General features: G+C 29.4%; 1 protein-coding gene across 2 annotated transcripts in view; it reads right to left on the bottom strand.

The window, feature by feature from the left end:
- Positions 1 to 3,688: 3,688 nt before the first annotated feature.
- The window catches only part of LOC123294507 (protein winged eye), a 55,726-nt gene continuing 37,909 nt past the window's right edge, over positions 3,689 to 21,505 (bottom strand). The window contains exons 7-14 of one of the 2 annotated variants that reach the window (XM_044875558.1): positions 21,195 to 21,314; positions 19,088 to 19,738; positions 16,719 to 18,769; positions 6,218 to 6,446; positions 4,845 to 5,530; positions 4,602 to 4,781; positions 4,282 to 4,446; positions 3,689 to 4,117 (exon numbers count right to left, since the gene is read on the bottom strand). In XM_044875558.1, coding sequence (XP_044731493.1) covers positions 3,890 to 4,117; positions 4,282 to 4,446; positions 4,602 to 4,781; positions 4,845 to 5,530; positions 6,218 to 6,446; positions 16,719 to 18,769; positions 19,088 to 19,738; positions 21,195 to 21,314 — 4,310 coding nt within the window. In that variant the 3' untranslated portion in view covers positions 3,689 to 3,889. The remainder of the gene's footprint in view (positions 4,118 to 4,281; positions 4,447 to 4,601; positions 4,782 to 4,844; positions 5,531 to 6,217; positions 6,447 to 16,718; positions 18,770 to 19,087; positions 19,739 to 21,194; positions 21,315 to 21,505) is intronic. The other variant, XM_044875559.1, reaches the window with a different exon arrangement.

Below are 21,505 nucleotides of genomic sequence, written 5' to 3'. Positions count from 1 at the left end.
ATTCGCTTCGAATACTTATGCAAAGTATTCAGGAACTTCGTACATATTTTGCTGGTGCAGGATTGAGACACTAAGGAGTGTGACATTTATATCCTCACTTTTACCCTCTGTAACGCGCAAAACTGATGCCATGGTGCTTAAACTTTCTTTTACATATAGGAGTGTCTTTTTTGACATAATTCCTGGTGATTCATTTCACCCGAAAAATTTTAGCAAAGGCTTGTAGTATATTAAAGTTACATACAATATTTGATGTGAATCATCTTAAGCGGCGGTTTAGACCGACTATTGCTGCTAAGAAAGACTGATGATGATTTTGATGCTAAGAAAGACTCTATCTAGCGATAGAAAAAAGAACTATATATGTTAGCCCCTATAGATATTAAAAACTTAAAATATCAGAGTAACCTGATAATCTTAGTTGGAACTACTCAAAACGGGTCAGCTTCCTATTTTAATTAGTAAAATTATTATCGCCACTTGGCGGGGATGCAACTCCTAGTTATCTGATAAATGACAAGTACAAGTATTGTCATCTGGTAGTCAAAATTATAACTACTCAAAACGGGTCAGCTTTCTTTTCATTTGTATAACGACAGTTTGAATTCTGTATAAATTACAGCACAACTAGTTTAAGAAAGTTTGAATTTGATCATATCTGATGAAAGTAATCGATTGGTAAGTCTAATTAAGTTAAAACTACGTGAATGGTTTTAAAACCTATTTCTATAGTTTTTTTTTTTTAAATATATCTACGTTTGTTGATTGAATCACATTAAGTAAATCCGAATATCAAAAATTTTTGTAAAAACATTCAAAGTATTGCTTTTTTTTTAAAAGGTAATTGATTTGATTGATTGTATTACTCCTAGAAATTTGATTTCAAGACACTGTTAATTTTTTTTTTAATAGTTAAACATCAAACATTTAATAGTCAATTAGAATTCTACAGCCATTTTCATAAATAAAATTCGAAAAAAGTTTTACATTATATTCAAGTAAATTTCAATAAACATAAAAATATTTGAAATTCATAGCTCAAGTTTTGCTCTAGTTTTTGTAAAATGTTTTCACAAATCTATGAAGCAATTATTTGATTTTATACAGTTTTATTTTTTTAGTTTAATGAATCTATAAAATAAGTTGAGGTAAAATTGTTAAGGTTGTTATGAAAATGGAGAATAAAGTATTTGCTGCCAACTTTAAATAAACAAATTATTTTTATTTTAAATTGATTAATTATTTCAAAGAGATGATTAAAAATAATATTTTTTGTAAAAATTACATTGTAACGTATAAGGTCTGTAAAATTATTTGTTAGTACTTTTCACAGGGATTTTCAAAAATTCAAGGGAATGCATTTTTCTGATATAAAAAAGTAAGTACCTAATATTTAAGAGTTTATAAATTCCAAAACTTATTTTATAGATTCTTAATTTTATAATACTTCTAATAAATGCAATTTAGAATTAAATAATTTTGGACGGCCTAATAATTTCTTTGGACTTTTTATTTTATCAAATACCGAAATCATGATCTATTTACATATTGTAAAACCTTTATGATCGCTTATTATAGATCAAACCCTACCGGCTGCGCCATTCTCTTATATAAGATCATGGTCTAAATAATACTATTTGAATGTTTTGAAACTCTAAATTGCAATTAATTAGAAGCATAAAAATTTTTAACAATATTTGTTTTAAATAATAATACACATATTTTATTAACAATTAATTGCACATATTTTTTTTTTACAGGCTAAAAATGTATTTGTGCTTTGAAATGATTTGTTGTTAAACTGAAAACAGTTTATGATATTTACTTTTTTATCTCTTACATTTTTGTTTTTTAATTAATTTTAACATTTAATTAATTTTGTTACACGTGTGTAAACAAAACGGTGTAAAAATATTGCTCACAGATTTTTATTTTATAGTTTTTAAAGTGTAGTTTTATTATTATTTTAGTTTTGTTTATTTGTTTTATTACACAAGATCAAATAATTATTTAAATAAAAATCAAAAATAAATCACTCCATAAGTAGCTTCTTTTTTAAAAAAAAAAAAAAACATATTAATGTGAGCAATTTATTAATTAAGTTACATTCATTTAAGTTAAATTAATATCACCTTAACGTACACATTACCAGCTTTTTGGGACTAGGTTACTTATCGCACTTTATCGTTCTGATTTGTTTGCTAGGTGGGAGGTAAAACCAATCAGCAACCACTTAGGTCACCTAGGAAACTAAAACTGTTTCAACCAATTCCAAGAATTTTAAGAAAAAACAAAAATATTTTTATAATTTGTCAAAACTTTATTGTAAAAAATTTAGTTGTAAAAGTAAGTTATCAGAAGTAAAAGACAATAGAGATAATTAAAAGTAAGTAAAATTAAATTGTATGTTAAAGAAGTAAGCGCTACGTTTATTGTGTACGAAGGTTCAAAAGGAATATAGTTCCTACCGGATATCCCACTACACCTCTCGTTTTTTTAAATTGTAGAAGATAATTTGATTCATTAAATTTATTTTTAAAACATTTTATTTTATAGATTACTCTAGGCCGTAAACCGTATTTAATTTACTATTATTGTTGTTTTATTATTTATTTAAATAAAGGGCTCCCAAATTGATTGTTTTCCTCCCAGACTTAAGGCAGAAATAAATGGGATGTATATCAATGTATTTTTTTTAAAATAAATATCCCAAGCTGACCTAAGCAATTACCTTAGTTGTTGGCACGTTTCTCACTGTTTGGAAAGTTAAGCGATGCTATGTATACTTTAAAGTCTATGTATACTCTAGAGTCAATGTAAGAAACCCATTTTTGTTAGCATTTATTATGATAGATATTATTCTTTTTTATATTATTATGGAGGGAATTGAAATTGTAGAGTCAGGCATGTCGCGCTGTCAAGTCAAGAAAAATTAAAATAAGTAAAGTGATATCAAGAGTATTTGTATTAATTAATAAAAACTTATAATCAATTTAACTGAAATGAATGCGTAATTAGTGTAATTAGTTAATAAAAATCACAATAACAAATAACGATAAATAACAGTCTGTGTAAAAACTAAGTACTAGGCGTTAATAATAATAATATTTCAACGAAGTAAGTAAGTGAAAACTTTGACGTTTTTATTTGATTTGTAAGTATAAACGCAACTTTATTTTTATTTGATTTGTAAAACGGAACTTTGTTAAATTAAAAATAAATGTACTTAAAAACTAATAATACCTATAGACTTATATTTGAAGCAGCACCATTCTTTTAATTAAAAAAATAAAATTAAAAAATAAAAATATTTATTTATTTACATTTCACAAAATGTCATGGATGTCTTTTTTTTTTGTTTAAAAAATACTGTTCTCACAAAATTTTTATTTCATCTTGGTCTCAATTCCAATATTTACACTTTCACGCAAAAAAATTAAATAAATAAAAAATCTTTGATAAGCGTAAACTTTATTTTTAGGGCAACACACAAAGTTGTTCAAAAAAAAAATAAAACTTTTTTTTTCTTAGATTGGCACAACTTAAAAAAACAAAAAACAAAATTAAACGAAAACATTGACGTTAAGTTGTCTTTTTTTTGTCACACAAAAAATTTACAGTTTTTTTTTTGTTGTTAAAATATTTTGTTGAATTAATTTTAATTTGTACAACTTGGTTATAAGCACAGTCTTTTAAAAGTTTTGTTAAGTTGATTCATCGAACATGATGTATCCAACATAATAAATAACGATGTTGGACCCATCATGATTCAATGGAACTTTATTAAAATTGTCTGAAGGTTTGTACTTGGGTTTTATTATTTTTAATTATCCTCACTGTGGTCAATATGACCATTTATTATCTTGATTCTAATATGTTGAGCGGTATGCTATTCAACAGCAGCCAATGGAATATCTGGTTCCATTTTTAAAGTGGTCGTTGTTGGATCATAGTAACCAGCTCGATAATAAATATCATTATTATCGTATATTGTTTCGTAACGTTGTGGATCTGATCCTAATTTATTAGTGTAATCTTTTAATGGTAATACTTCACATTTATGTGAGATCGTTTGTACATCATTTTCATCTACATGTGGTGATTCAAATAGAGCACCCTGTAAACAAATTATAAATGTTAAATTTAGGATTTTTTTTTATTTTAGTTGAAAGTTAAAAAATATTTTTAAACAAGTGAAAACACACATTCATATAAATGTTTCTATCCATAGATAAATTTGGATTATTTCTTATTTTGAATATTAAAAAAAAAAAAACTTACCGGGTATTGTAAATTTAATGGACATCCAACTGTTTCTTCTGGATGGTAAAACCATTTAACTTTAACGACCATACTGTTTCGTAATGATTCCCACATTGCTTCTATACGACCGATGTATGGTCGATCTGGTCGTCCAGTTGATAAAAATACAGCAGCATCTCCAACCTAAAATTATTTAAAAGTAATACTTTACACACATACAAATGGGTCGAGGAGGCTTTGCCCTTCGAAAATTGGTATTCATGTTTAATTACGATGTCGAGTTTTTTTAATTTATTTATTGGGAAAAATTTGTTTATATCATAATCAAAGTTTCTTACCGAAATAGTTTCTTTTCCACGCTGTATAGTTTTGAAAAACTGTTTTCTAGCTCGTCCTTTAGCACCAGGTCGTTTATAACCTTTACCAGACCAACCCCATAACTGTCGTGCTGGTAAAAATGCTGCCATTTTACTTCTACTTTCCACAGATTCTTGTCTTTCTCTTACTTTTTTAGATTTCTAAAACGTTAAAAGTTTAGTAAAGTTTAAAACAGTTTAAAATAGACATCCTGTATATTTTACCTTCTCAGAAACTGTGTTGTCTGATTCTATGTCTCCATCGTCCTCATTATTATCTTGTTCTTCCTCTTCTGCCTCTTCTTCTTCTTCCTCCTCTACTTCGTCTTCTTCGTCATCGTCATCATTATCTTCATTATCCTCTTGTTCAACATCGTCTTGTTCAGATGCAACATTTTCTTCTTCGTAGCTATCTGATGGGTTTTCTTGTATGGCATTTTCTTCAAGAGCTTGCTCGTCATACTCAACTAAATCATTTTCAGTCTCATCAATGATTGTAACATTATTTGTCATGTTACTGTCACCATTTCTATTTTTATTGCTATGATGATGCTTTCTATGTTTTCGATGTTTCTTATGATGTCGACGATGCTTACAATGTTCATCACAACATTTATGCTTCTTCTTTCGTTTCTTTTCTTCACCATTTCTCATTAATTTTTTCAATTTATCACGGCGGTGTTTCTTCAACTTCTTACGTTCTTTGCGATGTTTCTTAGTCGGTTTCAGTTTAGTACACATGTTATTTTCATTTCGACTATCTGATTTTATTTTCATTTCTGTATTTGTTTTAGAATCTGTGTTTAATACGTTTGTAGATTGTACATTCAGTCGACGTTCTTCGACATTACTATTCATGGAAATTCGTCGCTTACGTTTACTTAAACTTAGTAGGGGATTTGGATCGTATTCTGTAACAAAAAATTTATTTAATGTGTGTTTTTAAATTGATCACAAACTTCCTTTTCCGGAAATAAAATAAAATGAATCTAGCCACAGCTATCCTAGTTTTTTTTACCCCGTCGAAGGTTTTTTGTTTGACCTGTATTTGTTTTCTACTTCTAAACTACTCATCTTAATTTGACAAATGAGGTATCTCTCAAAACTTCTTGATCGTCCGTTGGTTGTGGGCTATAATACGTCACATTAAATTAAATATGGCGCCCCCTAGAAGACAAGTCATGAACTGAAAACAAATTTTAATTTAATGATCCGTGTTAGGCCAAACTGTAGATAACCACAGCTAGATTCTTCGACTGCACTTGTCTGAAACTTACTAGAGCACAGTTGAGAAGGGAAGTGGAATTCTTGACAGGACACTATCGATTGAACTATCATCTTCATAACATGGGAATCTACGACCATCCCACTTGCAGGGTTTGTATGGAGGACGAGGAAATCTCCATATATATTATTTGCACTTACAGAAATCTGCCGAGCGTAAGATTCAGAATGTTCGAGTCCGAAACTTTGGATTTATCAATCCTGGGAGAGATTCCGGCGAAGAAGTTGGGCTCAACAGAATCATATAGCTTCCCGAAGACACTCTCAAAGGAGTTAAAGACTGGTTGAACTTTTCTAAAAGTAATTTTACTTACCAACAATTGGATAATCAGCTTGTAGCAATCGAATATCTTCTAAAGCAATACGCCCACTATCACCGTCATCGAATTCAACACATACAAATCGATCATCTAATGTCGGATCAGGAGTACCTGGTTCAGCTACCGTTCCAGGATATAAACATCGATATTGTTGACTCCAATATGCACATAATCGAGTGCCGGGTAACAGTTCTTGAGTAGTGGCTGGTGATACTTCCAATATCTGGATATTGAACAAAAAACATTTTTCTTAATTAAAAATCTTTAAAATGTATTTTTATTTACACATTAAAGAGAAAAGCATGCGAAACTACTGAGCTTGGAAAAAATTTGCTGTAAATATTTCAGGAGGTAATAAATTAGTTTTAAAAAAATATGTACTTGTTTTCTAACGCTATTAATATTCCATTTTGAGTTAACTGTCTTTATATTTACGTTCAATGAACTGAAATGAACTAAAATTATAATATAATTTCAAATGATAATTAACGAGGCCCTACATCGGATCAAAAAAAGACCAAGAAATTTCCTTCTTAGAATTTGATTCTTTAAGCGAAAATTTTACAAGTATTGCCATCTGGCAGTTTAAATTACAACTACTTCCTGCTTTAATTAATACGAATTAATATCGCCAGTTGGGGGGTTGCAACTTCCAATTATCAATAGCCTTAGAGGACTTCGATTTATTAATTAAAATTTGATGATTTCAATGGAATATTAATCCGTTATAAACAATGAGAAAAAAATTAATATTAAATAAGGTTATTAAAATCAAGTTTTTGGAAATGGAACTTTTGTATTAAAGTTTATTGAATATTCAAACTGACATAAATAGCTCCTTTTCAGTTGTTTTATACAATACCTACTTCTGAATATGATAAGCGCGTCCTAAAAAATCCTAAATTTCACTACAAATATTTCTAACGCGATAAGAAAGTACGCGATATCTTAGAACGTAGTCTTTGTTTATTGTTTTTTCGTAAACTAAACGGTCAATTTCATCCTATTTAGGCACAAAGTACCCCTAATTCTTTTTATTAACATATACCTAGTACCAATATTCCTTCATAAAAATGGGTTAAAATAGGTAATGTCAGTAAGAAATAAATTTTTAAAGGGAAAATTTTGAATCAGAAAAACCTCGTTTCTACACTCGTTTTACAAATTAATGCCAATTTTATTTTACAAAAGCTCCTATCCTCTGTATATAAATAAAATAATTATACATTTATAGAAATAGTTGTTGTTAAAATGTGTCAGCGAATTAAAATCATAAATTACAATTAACGTGCGAATTAAAGAGTGTTTTTTTGTTGTTTGTTGTTGTTGTATGTTGTAATATAATATGATTGTAAAATTGTCATGCGTATTAAAACTTAGAAAGAAGAATGCAATTAACAATAATAAATAAATTAAATAGCACACTAATAACTAATAATAAAGTTGAAGACCGTTAGCTAACAACACTTTCAAACGTCTTATAAACAATGCCACCAATAATTAATGTAGGCATTTATTAGGTTGTTCCAAAAGCTTTGTCCGTTTTAATGTCTTCATTTTTTCCTAAATTTTAAATTTTTTGCCTCTTTGATGTGTTCAATTGTATTGGAAAAGTGGGTACACTATAACTTTCTGCAACCGGGCCAAAACCATCACAGCAGAATCCTATTGTGAGGAAATCGACGAAATATAATAAAACAGCAACAGCCGACACTGGTCAACAGAAGTGGTCTAATCCTGCTCCATGACAACGCCCGTCCGTACGTTTCACAAATCACCGTCCGAAAATTAAACGAATTGAGTGGCGAAGTTCTGCCTCACCTTCCAGGATTGCTCGCCAACTGACTACCCTCTTTTCAAGTACTTCAATAACTTTCTCACACCAGTTGAACCTTCGCCGAGCAAGACCAGTCAAAAATGATGAAGCTTTCGTCGAATTCATCGAATCTCGAGCACCTAATTTTTATGCAGACGGAATAAATCGACTTGTGTTCCATTGGAAAAAATGCACTGATTGAATAAATATTACAGTAGACTCATAAAACGGACAAAACTTTTGAAATGACCTAGTAATTATTGTAAAAGAGAATTAAATTTTTATTCTAATGGTAAAAAGCTAAAATTTGGCTGAGGTGACGGCATTGTTGCTTTTTCAGATTTCATTGAGTTTCATCTAATTTGATTGGAGTATATTCTTTATAAAAAAAAAACTTTTGTTTGAAACATTTTTTGTAAAATCCAAAGTGTTGTTTGATACCAGTCTATAATGACATATAAAATTACATGAACTAAAGCACCATTTATTTGGTATAATATGATTATAATGTGTGGACAAAATATGAACTTATTTCGTTAATGATCAACTTATATAATATAAAATTCAACATTATATACTTGTCATAATTTGTAGAAAAAAGTATTAGAGAATATTAATGAAATAAAAGCCGACAGTAAATTAAATGTGGTATGTATACATAAACTAGTCCGGCAACTTTATATTGTAATTTTTATAGTATCAGGGTATCGGAGATACATTGCGTTTATATATGTACAGACAAAGGCGCACTATTTTATCAAATTAAATAATTAGCTGTTGATCATTTTCGACATAAACTCATATTTTTTTTAAAAACAATACAAAATGTAAAATGGAACTACTCGTGATACATGATGCATTCCGCTATACATGAATTGAATCAATTTTCACAATACCATTTCAAATTCATTTTCATTTTGATAAATGAATGAAAAGTGTTTGTGAAAATATGATTTGAAATAATATTTAGACTAAAAAAATAATATTAATGTTCACCCAGAATAATGATCGTAATTTTTTTTTAATACAATGAAATTGTTAATCATAAATTTTCCCATATTTCTAGAGATTTTCATTTTTTTTGAAAATATATTTCGTTTTACTATATTTTTATTTTACGGCCCATAATTGTTTTTTAATGTATGTAATATAAACTTTTTAATATTTCGTGAGCCCAAATGTATTCCATTCTGTGTCATACGTAGGTTAAAATTTATTTTTTCGTAGGTTTTGTTATAGAATTGTAATATTTTTAATATAAAATGAAGTTCAATTACTTTACATATTTAAAAAAAATTTCTTAAGAGTACTAAGCCTTTCGCACACGGTCCTATTTTAAGTAGCCAATACTCAAAAACTCAAGCTTTTTTCATGATGAAAAATATTTCAATCTTTAGATAGACTTTTCTTTATAGTACGTTCTCTGATTTGTTTGCGAATTGGGAGGTAAAATCAAAAAAATCGACACCAATAACCGACCTTTTTCAATCGATTCAGCTTACCATGAAATAAAAACTGAGTTGTAAAAGTGAGTTACCAGAAGTTAAACATAATAGAGATAATTTAAAGTAGGTACAAGGAAATTTCATGTTATTTCCTAATAAATATCCTAATCAAACAAAATGTAGGTAATGTACGCACATATTGGATTGACTACTAAATCAGAAGTATGTCTTTTTTAAACTAATATTACTATTCATAACATCTATTCTAGTTTGACAGACGGTTCAAAGTAAATGTAACTAACCTCAATTCGTTTTGAGGTTTTTGAGACACACTTTGTCTCGAATGAATTTCGGGTGCCTGAAGAGTTAGCCCGTGTACGAAGTGCTTTATACTCTATAAAAATCTATTGATTTAGAGCACTATTCTCTATAAAAATGATCGGTATTCTTAATGTTTATAGAGTTTGCGCTGCGCTCTGTATACATATTAGCCATTTCATAATGGCTCAATCAATAATTGTTTTATTTCCTATAAAATCATAATTACAATGATTTATAGTTGTTATATATTTTATTCGAATTTTATTTTAAGTTCTATAATCCACTAAATTTAATTTTTATACTTTTTAATTGTATTATATTTCTATAAAAACAGAAATTCTTTTAAATATTTGTTCTGTCTTATTGCTCTGCCAAGATATTATTTCGATATTGATAGAAAAATTTCCAATCAATACAATTATTATATATTAGGTAATCATTGATGGGATTGATTAGATCAACGCTTTCTTGCAATTGCTTGCAAGTCTTTACTCTCATTGCCACTTTGCAACATTCTTAACCAAAATATTTTTGGATTTTTATATAATCAGCCGATTGATTTTTTAATTTCCAATTAAACTTATTTACATGTTATTTGTTTTCTCACGAACACCTTAGTAGTAAACTCGTATTCATGAATTATATGTTTTTCAAAATTCAGTGGACTTTCCTTGAATAAAATTCATTGTAAAATTGTTTACTACCCATAATATGATCTCACTGCAAATATTAAATTAATTGATATGTGTTAGCTTATCGCTTATTGAAATTCATTTTTCAAGACATTTATTTCTCGAATAATCGACAATTTTTAAGTTTCGCATTTTTTTCGAGGAATAGCCTACGAAATCTTTACCAGTCTATGTCACCAGACAAGTTGTTTTATTATCTACAACTTTCTCATTTTACTTTTTTTGAAGATTGCTAAAAATCTTTTTTTCAATTTTTTAGGCTATGTTCGACAACAACTATCTTTCTTGGAATTTATGTTCTACTCTACCAAATTTTTTGTTTCTCGATAGCAAGCTTTAGGACTTTATCATTTCTAGACTCCCTGGACTAGGATATAATTTCTTGAAACACCTGAAGACATTTATTTTATTTCAGTTTATTCAGTCTTTAACATGTTCAAATGACATGCGTCCATATTGTTTTGTTTTTAATTAATATGTTGTTAATTATTTAACATTTATGCAGTGAGATATACCACTAAAGTAATCCAATTTAAAAATTGTTTTCATAAATTATAAATTATTTGAACTTCAAAATTCAAAAATTATGCAAATAATTAAATAAATCAACTATTCTGATGAATAAATTTTGATAATTGCATTCATTAGTTTCAAATTAAAATTATGATATGTGAACATATAAAAATTCATTATTTTTTTATCTAGAATTAACAAAAAATAAAAAATTTATTTTATAGAAATTTCATTTTAGATGCGTTCCTTTTTTTTTTGATTTATTATTTTCTTTAGAAAATATATTTCTATAATTTACAGTTACTTCTGTAACAACATGTTTAAATTCGAATTTTACGAATATTTCTTGTATTTTTTTTGCTATATTTGGCAAATTGTAGCCTCGTCTTTTCTTGTCCTTCAAATTTTCTTATCTTTTCGTATGCTGTTTGTTTTGAAAAGACACTCAAAAATCCTGCCTTCAGTCTAATTTTTACCGAAAACATAGACTTATGTAAAAAATATTGTCTTACATATCGAAGGTCAAGGAGGTTTTGTAGTTTTACTTCTTAAAACGTGTAATGAAAAAATGAAGAGAGTGAATTTTTATTGTGCGCATGCACAGGGTGATGCGAAAACTACATATTGCTTAGTTAAAATTGTTTAACACCATGAAGTTATTAGATAAACGAAATGTCACTCACAATAGACAAGGATAGATATATGACAGATTAACAGTGTTGCCAACTTAGTAGTTTTACCACTAAAACTAGTGGTTTTTTTCTACCTTTTTTCTACCTTTAGTGGGAAAATAATTTAAATAATTTAATATTTTAATATCATTTCTGGCAATATTATTGCTCTCTAGTAATTTTTTAGTGGTTTTCTATCGCCTGTTTAGTGGGCCTTAGAGTTGAAAGTTGGCAACACTGCAGATTAATTGTTATCTGATTATCTAAGATATAGGCATTATTTGACGTAAATTATTATACACCAGTGCAGTTACGGACTGTCCCAAAAGATGGTAACACTGGGAACTGTTTAGAGCCATCTTGGAAAATGACTTTTTTGCGTTTTGGCCCATATCTTGCGTTCTACTCATTTAAATTTGATGATTTTTGTGTCGTTGGACTTGTCTGCGTTTTATCTTCAAACTTATGCCAAAGGACACTTATTTAATAACTAAATATTAGAGTATTTCATTTTTTTTAACCCTTAATGTGATAATAAGGTTAAAATAGAGACTGATTCACTAGTTATTTTTCTGTTATTGTTAAAAGGAGCACAACCGTCTTTTTTTTGTTACTTACATTAACAATAAGAATTATTTAAATTTCAAAGTACTTACATATTAATAACGTCGGCAAAGCATTTAATTTGTTTTTATTTTTTGTTGAAATTATACTTCTTTAGTTGCGTTATAAAAAAATAATTGAAAGTGAAAACTACATGTTGAACTTACAATTTCTTAAAACCATGAAGTTGCCGAAAAACGAATTGTCACTCACAATAGACAAAGATAAGTGAAAAAAAATTTTTTTCTTTTTTTTTGACAAAAATGGTAAGATTATATTTAAGTTTTATAACAAAATTGTTTTTATTTTTTCATGATCATTTTAAAGTTACAGTCTGTTTTAAAAGAACTTTTCAAAAGAGAAACGAAAAGACAAAAAAAAATGTTGTCGTCATAATGTTAATTAACATTATTACGTCACAACGATGTTTTACGAATATTTTTTTGTCAGGCGTTTTCGTTTCTCTTTAGAAAGGTTCTTTCAAAATGGGCTATATCTTTAAAATTATCATGAAAAAATAAAAACAGTTTGGTTATAAAACTTATTTATGATCTTTCCATTGTCAAAAAAAAAAAATTTGGTTCAAAATCCCAATTGCTTAATGATTTACAAAACATATAGTATAATCGAAATTACAATTTTCTATAAATATTCTTGATGTTAACTGGAGTATGTAGTGTTTGATTACATTATTTTTAAATTATTATATTTGTTATTATTAAAGAAGTATAACTTTTTACTCTATTATTATTTTGGTATAAAATTAATTATAATTTTATTTATTTTAAATGCATTTATTTTCGAAGTATGTAGCAAGATAATTCTTTAAAACCTTTATTATTGAAGTGAAACTTCCCAAGAAATGTTTGTAACAAAATTAATTTATTTTTCGTGTCTGATATTCAATCTGGACACGGTTACATCAAATGATTATTCATTTGTTTTTAAATATGTAACAATTTGTTTTTCAAAGTTTTTCATCACACTACAAAACACGCTGTGTTTTTGTTAATAGTACCAAACGGAACGGAAACGGAATAATTTCACACACTGTGAATTCAAAAACTATAGATTACATCAGTAAACCATTGATTGAACTCGGTGGTTGCGAAGACCAAAATATTATTTTAGTTATATCCGTATTCCGTAAGAACAAAAATAGTTAACCTTTTTTGGCACAAATTTGTACGGAAAAAGGCTTCGCCTTATATACCTTCATTTTTGACGAACTCTTTATTCAGAAATTATTAAGATATAATTTATAATTATGAAAAGTTTGCATTAACAATTCTTTTCATTTTTAATTAATTTGAGTTCTTAAGACTCAACTAACATTAAAGTTTGTTATTTACACTTCACTTGACTTAAGGTTGGAAACCAAACTGGTAGAAATCGTCACATAATCATGTGAGACATGCGTGTGTACTGCATTTTACAGATTATGTAAAGAACTTCGTTCCTGTCGGGTTCTCACGACCACACTCTTTTTATGTAAAAGGTAGTTTCACTTCGATATGGTTACTATGGCCCATATTTGTCGAATTCTATATTTTTCTATACGTCTATTTTTAAGAATACATTAAAGAAATCATTTTTATATATGAATAATGCCCCCAAAAATATTGTAAAATTATATCGATTCGATAATATGGATTTTAGTTATTTTTTTGGTCGATTAAATTTTTTGTTCCTTTCTTTTTTTATGTCTGCAGCATGAAATTTTGTTTATACTGAAAATCTCTAAAATTCATGCTAATTTAAATTCATTTGTCTTTCAATAATTATGAATTTAAAATTTTAATTATAATTAAAAATACCAAAATATGAATTTTGTTTGTAAATGAGATAATTTTTATTAAATTAGTTTTAAGTAGTCTTCGTTAAAAGTCTTACTGTCTTACCACAAATATTTTTTTTTTTTTTAATTTGTCTAGGCGCGTTAAGAAAAAATAGTCTAGAGAGTAAATTTAAAAGATGCGCGCGCACAGACTGACTGGCAAACTACATGATGAAATTAGTTATAATTTTAAAAACCATGAAATTAGTCGATAAACGAAATGTCACATACAATAGACACAGGTAGATAGGTTCGTTTACATTATTTATAAATTATTATATTTGTTATTACCGAATAAGTGTAACTTATTCAAACTTATTTCCTTTTCTTTTATGAAAGAACGCTACAATAATGAGTAACATTATTGAAAAAAGGTATTACCCAGAAGATGTTTTCCACAATTTCCTAATTATTTAAATAAATTTAGTTTTATCATTTAATTTTGTTTACTTTGCATGAAGTAAGACTTTTAAGGAAGACACTTTGTTATTGTTTCAAAAAACTTAAAATTTTATGCACAAATATTTTAATATTATTCTATTTTTTTATATTTCTTACAATTTTCTCTGTAAATTTTCTAAAAAAAATTATATAAATGTTATTTTAAAATTTTAACAAAATGTTATTAAATGTATACAAATTTTCTGTTCAGCTACTAGAGCACCATAGCGTACAAAATCACATAATTTTTTGACATTGATTTTCATTAATTACACAAATCATTTAAAAAAGCACCAATAGAAGAAATATCTAATAAATTACTAATCAATACGTAGGAAATAGAACAAGGAGAATAAATGAATTAATTTAAATAAATTGAACGTTTCGTCATATATTTATGACTTCCTCAGCAACCTTATTATTATAATTCAATTGTCTAATACATTCTATATATAGACTTTATATGTTAATACATAAAGTCATATTTGTTCAGAATGGCAAGAAAAATTATCTATTTTCCATATATAGTAGTCCATGGTCGTTTTTTTTAACCCCCGACGTAAAAAAGAGGGGTGTTTGATCGCTATATGTGTCTGTCTGTCGAATTGTAGCTCCTAAACGGATGGATCAATTTGGAATTTTTTTTAAAGGCAATTTAATGGAAAGTGTTTTTAACTATGTTTCCGTTGTCGGGAGTTTGTTTTTAATTTTGTAAATAACACTTGTTAAAATATTTAATTGGCACAAGAATATCAAAGTACGTGATTCGAATCTATGTGCTGTTTGTACTTAAAAATAACAAAAGCTAAAAATAATATAATTTATTTGAAATAATTTAATCATAAAAATGTTATTTTATAATTTTTTTCAATCGTTTGTATATAAATACAAAAGCTACCATTTTATTTTTAAAATATTGGAGGTAGCAAATTGGTAGTTCATTTTTGAAATATACCACAAAAATATTAAAATAAGTATGCTAATAAAATTTTAAGTTTAGGTTGAGTAACACATCAGTTTGCACGCTCAATTTGCACAATTATCCCCGAGACATTCCACGGAATTGTGAAGTCGGCAAGCTTGCTAGAAATGACACAAAGCTGCCGGACATAAGCATCAACACGCATTCGGAAGTTCCGTTTGTGAAATATAAGCTGTGCCTGAATGAGGATATCTTAAAGAAGACATATCTTTAATGGAAGGAGGAACGCAATTGTCGTACTAAAAGACAGGTATGAACTGAGTAAAATCGTAGGCGTTCCGAAGAAATTATGTTGCTCCAAAGAGCAAAATCGTTACGGCTATTACAGGAAACTGGCTAGGCGACAGGCACGCTGAACGACTAGGCCTACCAGTACATCACGATTATTGCAGGAGCTATAACAATGGAAAGAAGAAGGAAACAACGTCTCATCTTCTCTGTCACCGTCCAGTTTTTGCCATGGATTTTCACAAACTTTCGCACAAAACCAGCCAAAACCAAATAGTAATAGATCTGGAGCCAAGTGTATTTTTTATGCATAATTTTTCATGTGAGCAGCTTTTCAGCCATTCTGAAATTCTGATGGGACAGAACCGACAGAATTAGTGTTGGAGGCTTTAACCCTCCCTCCCTCTCACTTCCATTGCGGACTCGTCTTTCCGGTATCAGTTCAAATTGAGATTGACGCTAAAACTTTGACACTTTACCGGTTTCCTGATGAGACAGAACCGACATAGTTAGCGTTGCGGGCCAACTAAACCCACCCCTCCTTACTACCATTATGAATGATCACTCATCGACTATATTTTTTTCGAATATCTAACGATTAAAATCGGCTCCAGTCCTTAGTGCACTAGTTCAAACTTGAGGCAGACGCTACATCTTTACCACTTGATCGAGGCCAAAGCCCCGCCCCCCGCTATGAGATCGCGGAATAAGCTTACGAATGAGGGCGCGGATTAAGCTTACACCAATGAAATTTTCAGTTTTCCTGTGACGTACCACTTGATGTGTTACTCATACCAATTTATAAAACAGACAAAGAAATCAAAAAACAGATTAAACATAAATGATACCACCAATCACCACCAGAGTAAACATAATGTTTAATAAGTAATATGAATAAAAAAGTGATATAAATAATAAAATATTTTGATATGTGCTTGTCACTTACCGCATCTCTAAGTATCTCTTCTCTTGACATAATATGTGGTCTGTTACCTCTCTCACCATCTAAAGTTATTGCATAAATATCTGGTGCTTGAATAGCACTTAATACCCCCGCATAAAAGAGTCCACCCATAGAAGTTAATACCCTTAGTTTATCTATTTCTAAGTGTTCAGAAGTTAAAACACATCGCATGTCTTTTGTTTCCGTTTCATTTGTTTCATCGGACACATTCGATGATTCATCAAAATCATCATTTTTATCATCAACTTCAGTGTCATCTTTATCTTCCTCCTCTTCATCTTCATAATCATCATCTTCTTCCATTCGAGATGAATCTTCTGGTGACCATTCCGAAGATGAGTTCTCTTCTTCATCAGAGAATAATTTCACTTTTGGTTCGGCTTTTAATTTTGGACGTACTTTACTGCTACCATTATGTTTATCACGTTTTTTATTCAATGATTTCTTCTTTTTTTCGGATTTCGAAATTGATTTCGATCTTTTATGTGATTTAGATTTCGGTTTTGGACTTGGGGAGTCTTCAATATTGTACCGTGGAGGACTTGAAGAATTTGAACAACTTTTACTTTGTGAGTGTAATCGATTCTTTGCGGCTAATAAATACCCGACAAGACTTTTTGGTTTTTTTGCAACAATCATTTCAGTTGCCTCACATAAATCAGGCGTTGATAGTTTTTTTGGTCGACCAACCTTACGTTTTTTCGATGAAGAGAATTTTTCAAAGGGTGTGGTTGAATCACTTAATACTTCACTTAGCTCTGGTGGCGAAAGTTTTCGTTTATGTGATATTTCTCCATGGTTTCCAATTGTATTCAAAACTGGCGGTTTTAATAAATCGGTTGTTTCGGTTCTTATTGGTTCTTGTTTTTCCAATTTCGGTGGAGATAAAGATCGTCTATCGCAATCTAACGATTTTGATTTCGACTTTCTTAGTGTCTTTTTATTCTGTTCCATAACATCAATCTGTGGTGCTAGTTTTTTTAATTCCATTTGTTTTTCATTACACTGCCGTTGTAATTCCGCTAAACGTAATCGCATATCTTTTTCTAGCTCGTTCATTTTCGACCAATCACTTTTATTACAACATGGTTTTATGGATTCGGATACATCACTTGTTATTTTCTCCTCCGTTTGTTCAATTTCTTTATCACATGGTTTTTCTATAAGTTTTTCCTCCGGAACTGTTTTGATTTGTGGTTTACGTTCAAATTCAAAATCACCAACTTTAAATTTTTTATTACTGTCTAAACTATATCGTTCTTCGAGACAACGCTTCAATTTTTTCTTGCAATCAATGTCGACATGTTTTTCAAATTTAATTGGTTGCGTTGGAATCGTTTTTTCGGTGACTTCTTCCATAATACGTTGTTCGGCTAAAGCACATAATAAACCTAAGCCGCCTAAATCATCCGTTTGTTCTTCACCACATACTTCACTATCTTTACCTTTATTTTTATCTGTTATTGACATGTCAGCGATTTTCTTTACAACCACATCCTCTCCGGGAGTTTTCTGATATTCTTCTGCTTCTGTTTCATTAGTTTTGATTTCTTCATCAAGATCTTTTTCAATCTTAACAGGAGTTGCATCAAAACTATTTCGATAATTTTCTAGCTCAACAATACTATTTGATAGTAATTCTAAGCCACTAATATCAACATTCGAGTAAGTTGTATTACTTGCGGTCGTCGTTGAAACTACTTGTTCTCCCCCATCATTTTCCAAACTAGTATTGCAGGATGTTGGCGCAGAATCAATCTCCTTCGTTGATGATTCTGGTTCAACGATTTCAACAATCTTCGTGGATGGTTTCGTGGGTTCAATTTGTGACATGATTGTGATTGGTAGGCATTGTCTCATTTCCGTAATTTGTGTTGTTGTTATTGCCGTAGATATTTGTATTTTAACGTCGTTATTCGGTGTATTCGGTGTGTTCGGTGTCATTATTGTTGAAGTTGGTGGTACAATAACTGGTATTTTTAAGTCTTGCATTTGTTGTAATGGCGTTTGAGGTTGATGGTCTGATGTTGGAGCTATATAGGGTGAGAAATAAAATCGTTTAAGACATCTGGTTTGAATGAATAAGCGATAAATTGTTAATGAAGGCTAATTTTGATTCTAATCGATAAATTACATTCTTTTGGACAAAAACATCAGAAATTTAGCAGGCAATGTCCCAAACATTAAGCATATCAAAATTTATATTCTACTGGTAAAAATTGCATTAAATCATATGAGAATGTTCTTTCATGAAATTTAAAAGTTACTATTTATCGATTAGAATTACACTGAATTCGCCAAAGATTAGTCTAGTCGGTGAAGGACTAGAAACAGCCCTGTGAATTACTCACCTATATAGTAATTATCACGTTCGTTTGGTGTGGTATTATCATCCTCACTACATATTGGTGTATCAGTTTGATTGCTTGCATCTTGTACCCCAGGTAAACAAGTACTATCATCTGCTTCCTGCATACTAGTCTCTGGTGGAGGTGTTAGACATGCTACAGGAGATGTCGCTTGGGAACGACAAACAGCTTCCACAGTCGGTTGAACCGACGCCTGTGGTGCAATTTGTATTAAATTCGTTGGATGTTGATAGAAGACATGTGTTGTCAATAATGGTGTTATGCTTTGATCGGTAAACATTGTTGTAGCATTACAGCCTGTGTTTGTAGCCGCCATTGTTGATTGTAACGTTTGTAAGGTTTTCGTTGTTTGTTGATCCGAGGGTGTACAATCGGATTCAATTTTAATGAGAGTATGTGATGGTAATGATATTGGTTTTCTTTTATTATTGTTATCGGTTGTTAATGCCACCAATCGTGTACTATGCGTCTGTGTATGTTGATGTAATGTAGTTGAGGCCGTTGCTAAATAATCGGATGTCGTGGAGCCCAATAATTGTAGTGGCGCCAACGGTGGTGGTGGAATAGGTGGTAAAAGTACGTGGGACGATGGTTGTGGATAACTGGGCCACACAACAGCTTGTTGAAGTTGGTCTGAAAATTATTTTATTTATTCATTAAATATTTTTTAGGTTTTTAAAATCGTTTTTTTTTTATTGTTAAAATGTGGCGGAACTTTTTGGAACTGTGTTCCGTATTTTACGTTATCGTACTGATTTGTTTGCTGGTTGGGAAGTAAAGCCAAGAAAAGTTCACCCTTCTTTTCAATTTCCCAATCCCATTTATGACATGTTCTGTACCATGATTGTATTGTTAAAGAAAAAAAAAGAATAAATAAAATTGAATTGAATTGATTTCATGTATTATAGGTATTTAATTTTTCGGTAATATAATAACTTTCTTGTCTCAAATCATGTTGCTGCAATACAAATTTGCGACCTCAAGCAACGAACGCAACATGGTCAAAAATCCCTAAAACGAGTTTAACGCGGAGAGGCTAATTTTTCGAATATAACTACACCAAAATATATTAAATTTTCTACAATTTGTTTAAATGTTTTGAACTCGACCATTTTACTAATTTTGTAGTTCTGTGGAAATTGTCTCTAAAAACAAGCGCCTCTTTTTTGCCTTCCGGAGGCTGAATAAATTTGAGTACCCTGGAATCATCATAAAGAGAACATTTTATTATGTCAAAATCGACTTCTATATAGCGATTTATATTGAGCGGGGCCGTTTAGCCCACCTAAAGTAAGTTTTGAGGCGACGCAAAGTTAAAAAGGAGCGATATTTCGTCGCAAAATATCGAATGCTTCGATTGTATTTTTGACGCCCGGCTCAGTTTGGTCGGTCCGACCAAAACAGTTTTAAGTTTTTTGCAAAAGTGTAATTAATGTTCGAAAAAAATAAATAAATAAATAAACTTTTATGCGATTTTATCGTTTATTATTCAAGGTGACATTTAATAAACTTGTATTCTTCCCAATAATTAATTTTTTAAATATCTGGTTTATAAAATAAAATAGTTCTCTACAAATAAATTTTAAAAAAGATTATTTTTGATGAATTTTTTTTATGAATTTTAAGAAAAAAACTAAATATCAATAAATTTCTTTTATAACGAATGCATATATTATATTAAAACATGCGAGAAAAAACGACTTATATGTACTTCTAGAAATATATTTTGAATTTTTGTTTTTGTACAATTGTGTTTTGTTTTTGGCGTTATTGAAAAAATTGCGAGAACAAGACAAGAAAAATGCATAATATTTTCTAAGAAAAAATAATTACTAAAATATAGTAGAAAATTTTAACCACTATATTTCTGTTTAAATTCATGCTTGCTAAAATAAAATATATGCGAATTTTTGTAATTAATAAAAAAAAAACGCAGTGACCAATATCCCAATCACAATTAAGCAAAAAACATTTAGGTTAACCATAGGTTAACTTGAGTATGTATTATTTGTTTACATTATTAATAAATTATTATATTTGTTATAAAGATAGCAGTCACTTCGTTAAAAATAATACCTAATCATCTTACCAAAACTAGTTGTTGGTATTACGAAGAAATGTCCAGTTGTTGGATCTCTAACCAGTTGGAATCCAACAGGTGGCATTGGTACTGGTACTGGTAACATTGGTTCCATAGGTACTGGTGCTGCTGCGTCAAATATTTGGAAAAAATGTTACGTTTAAACTACTACACAAACATTTAAATAAATAATTACACACTTACATCCACAAACAACGACAAATAATAATAAAGCAAAATTATAATTTTGTCTAAAACATTCTTTATCTTGTGAATACATTCAAGAAGCTGTTTCAAGAAACCTTAATAAAAATATTGAT

Source organism: Chrysoperla carnea, chromosome 3 (assembly GCF_905475395.1).
Source record: "Chrysoperla carnea chromosome 3, inChrCarn1.1, whole genome shotgun sequence".
In the NCBI taxonomy this organism is placed as follows: Eukaryota; Metazoa; Arthropoda; class Insecta; order Neuroptera; family Chrysopidae; genus Chrysoperla; species Chrysoperla carnea.
The sequence above is the reverse complement of the archived record's forward strand: the minus strand, read 5'-3'. Positions and strand labels throughout refer to the sequence as shown.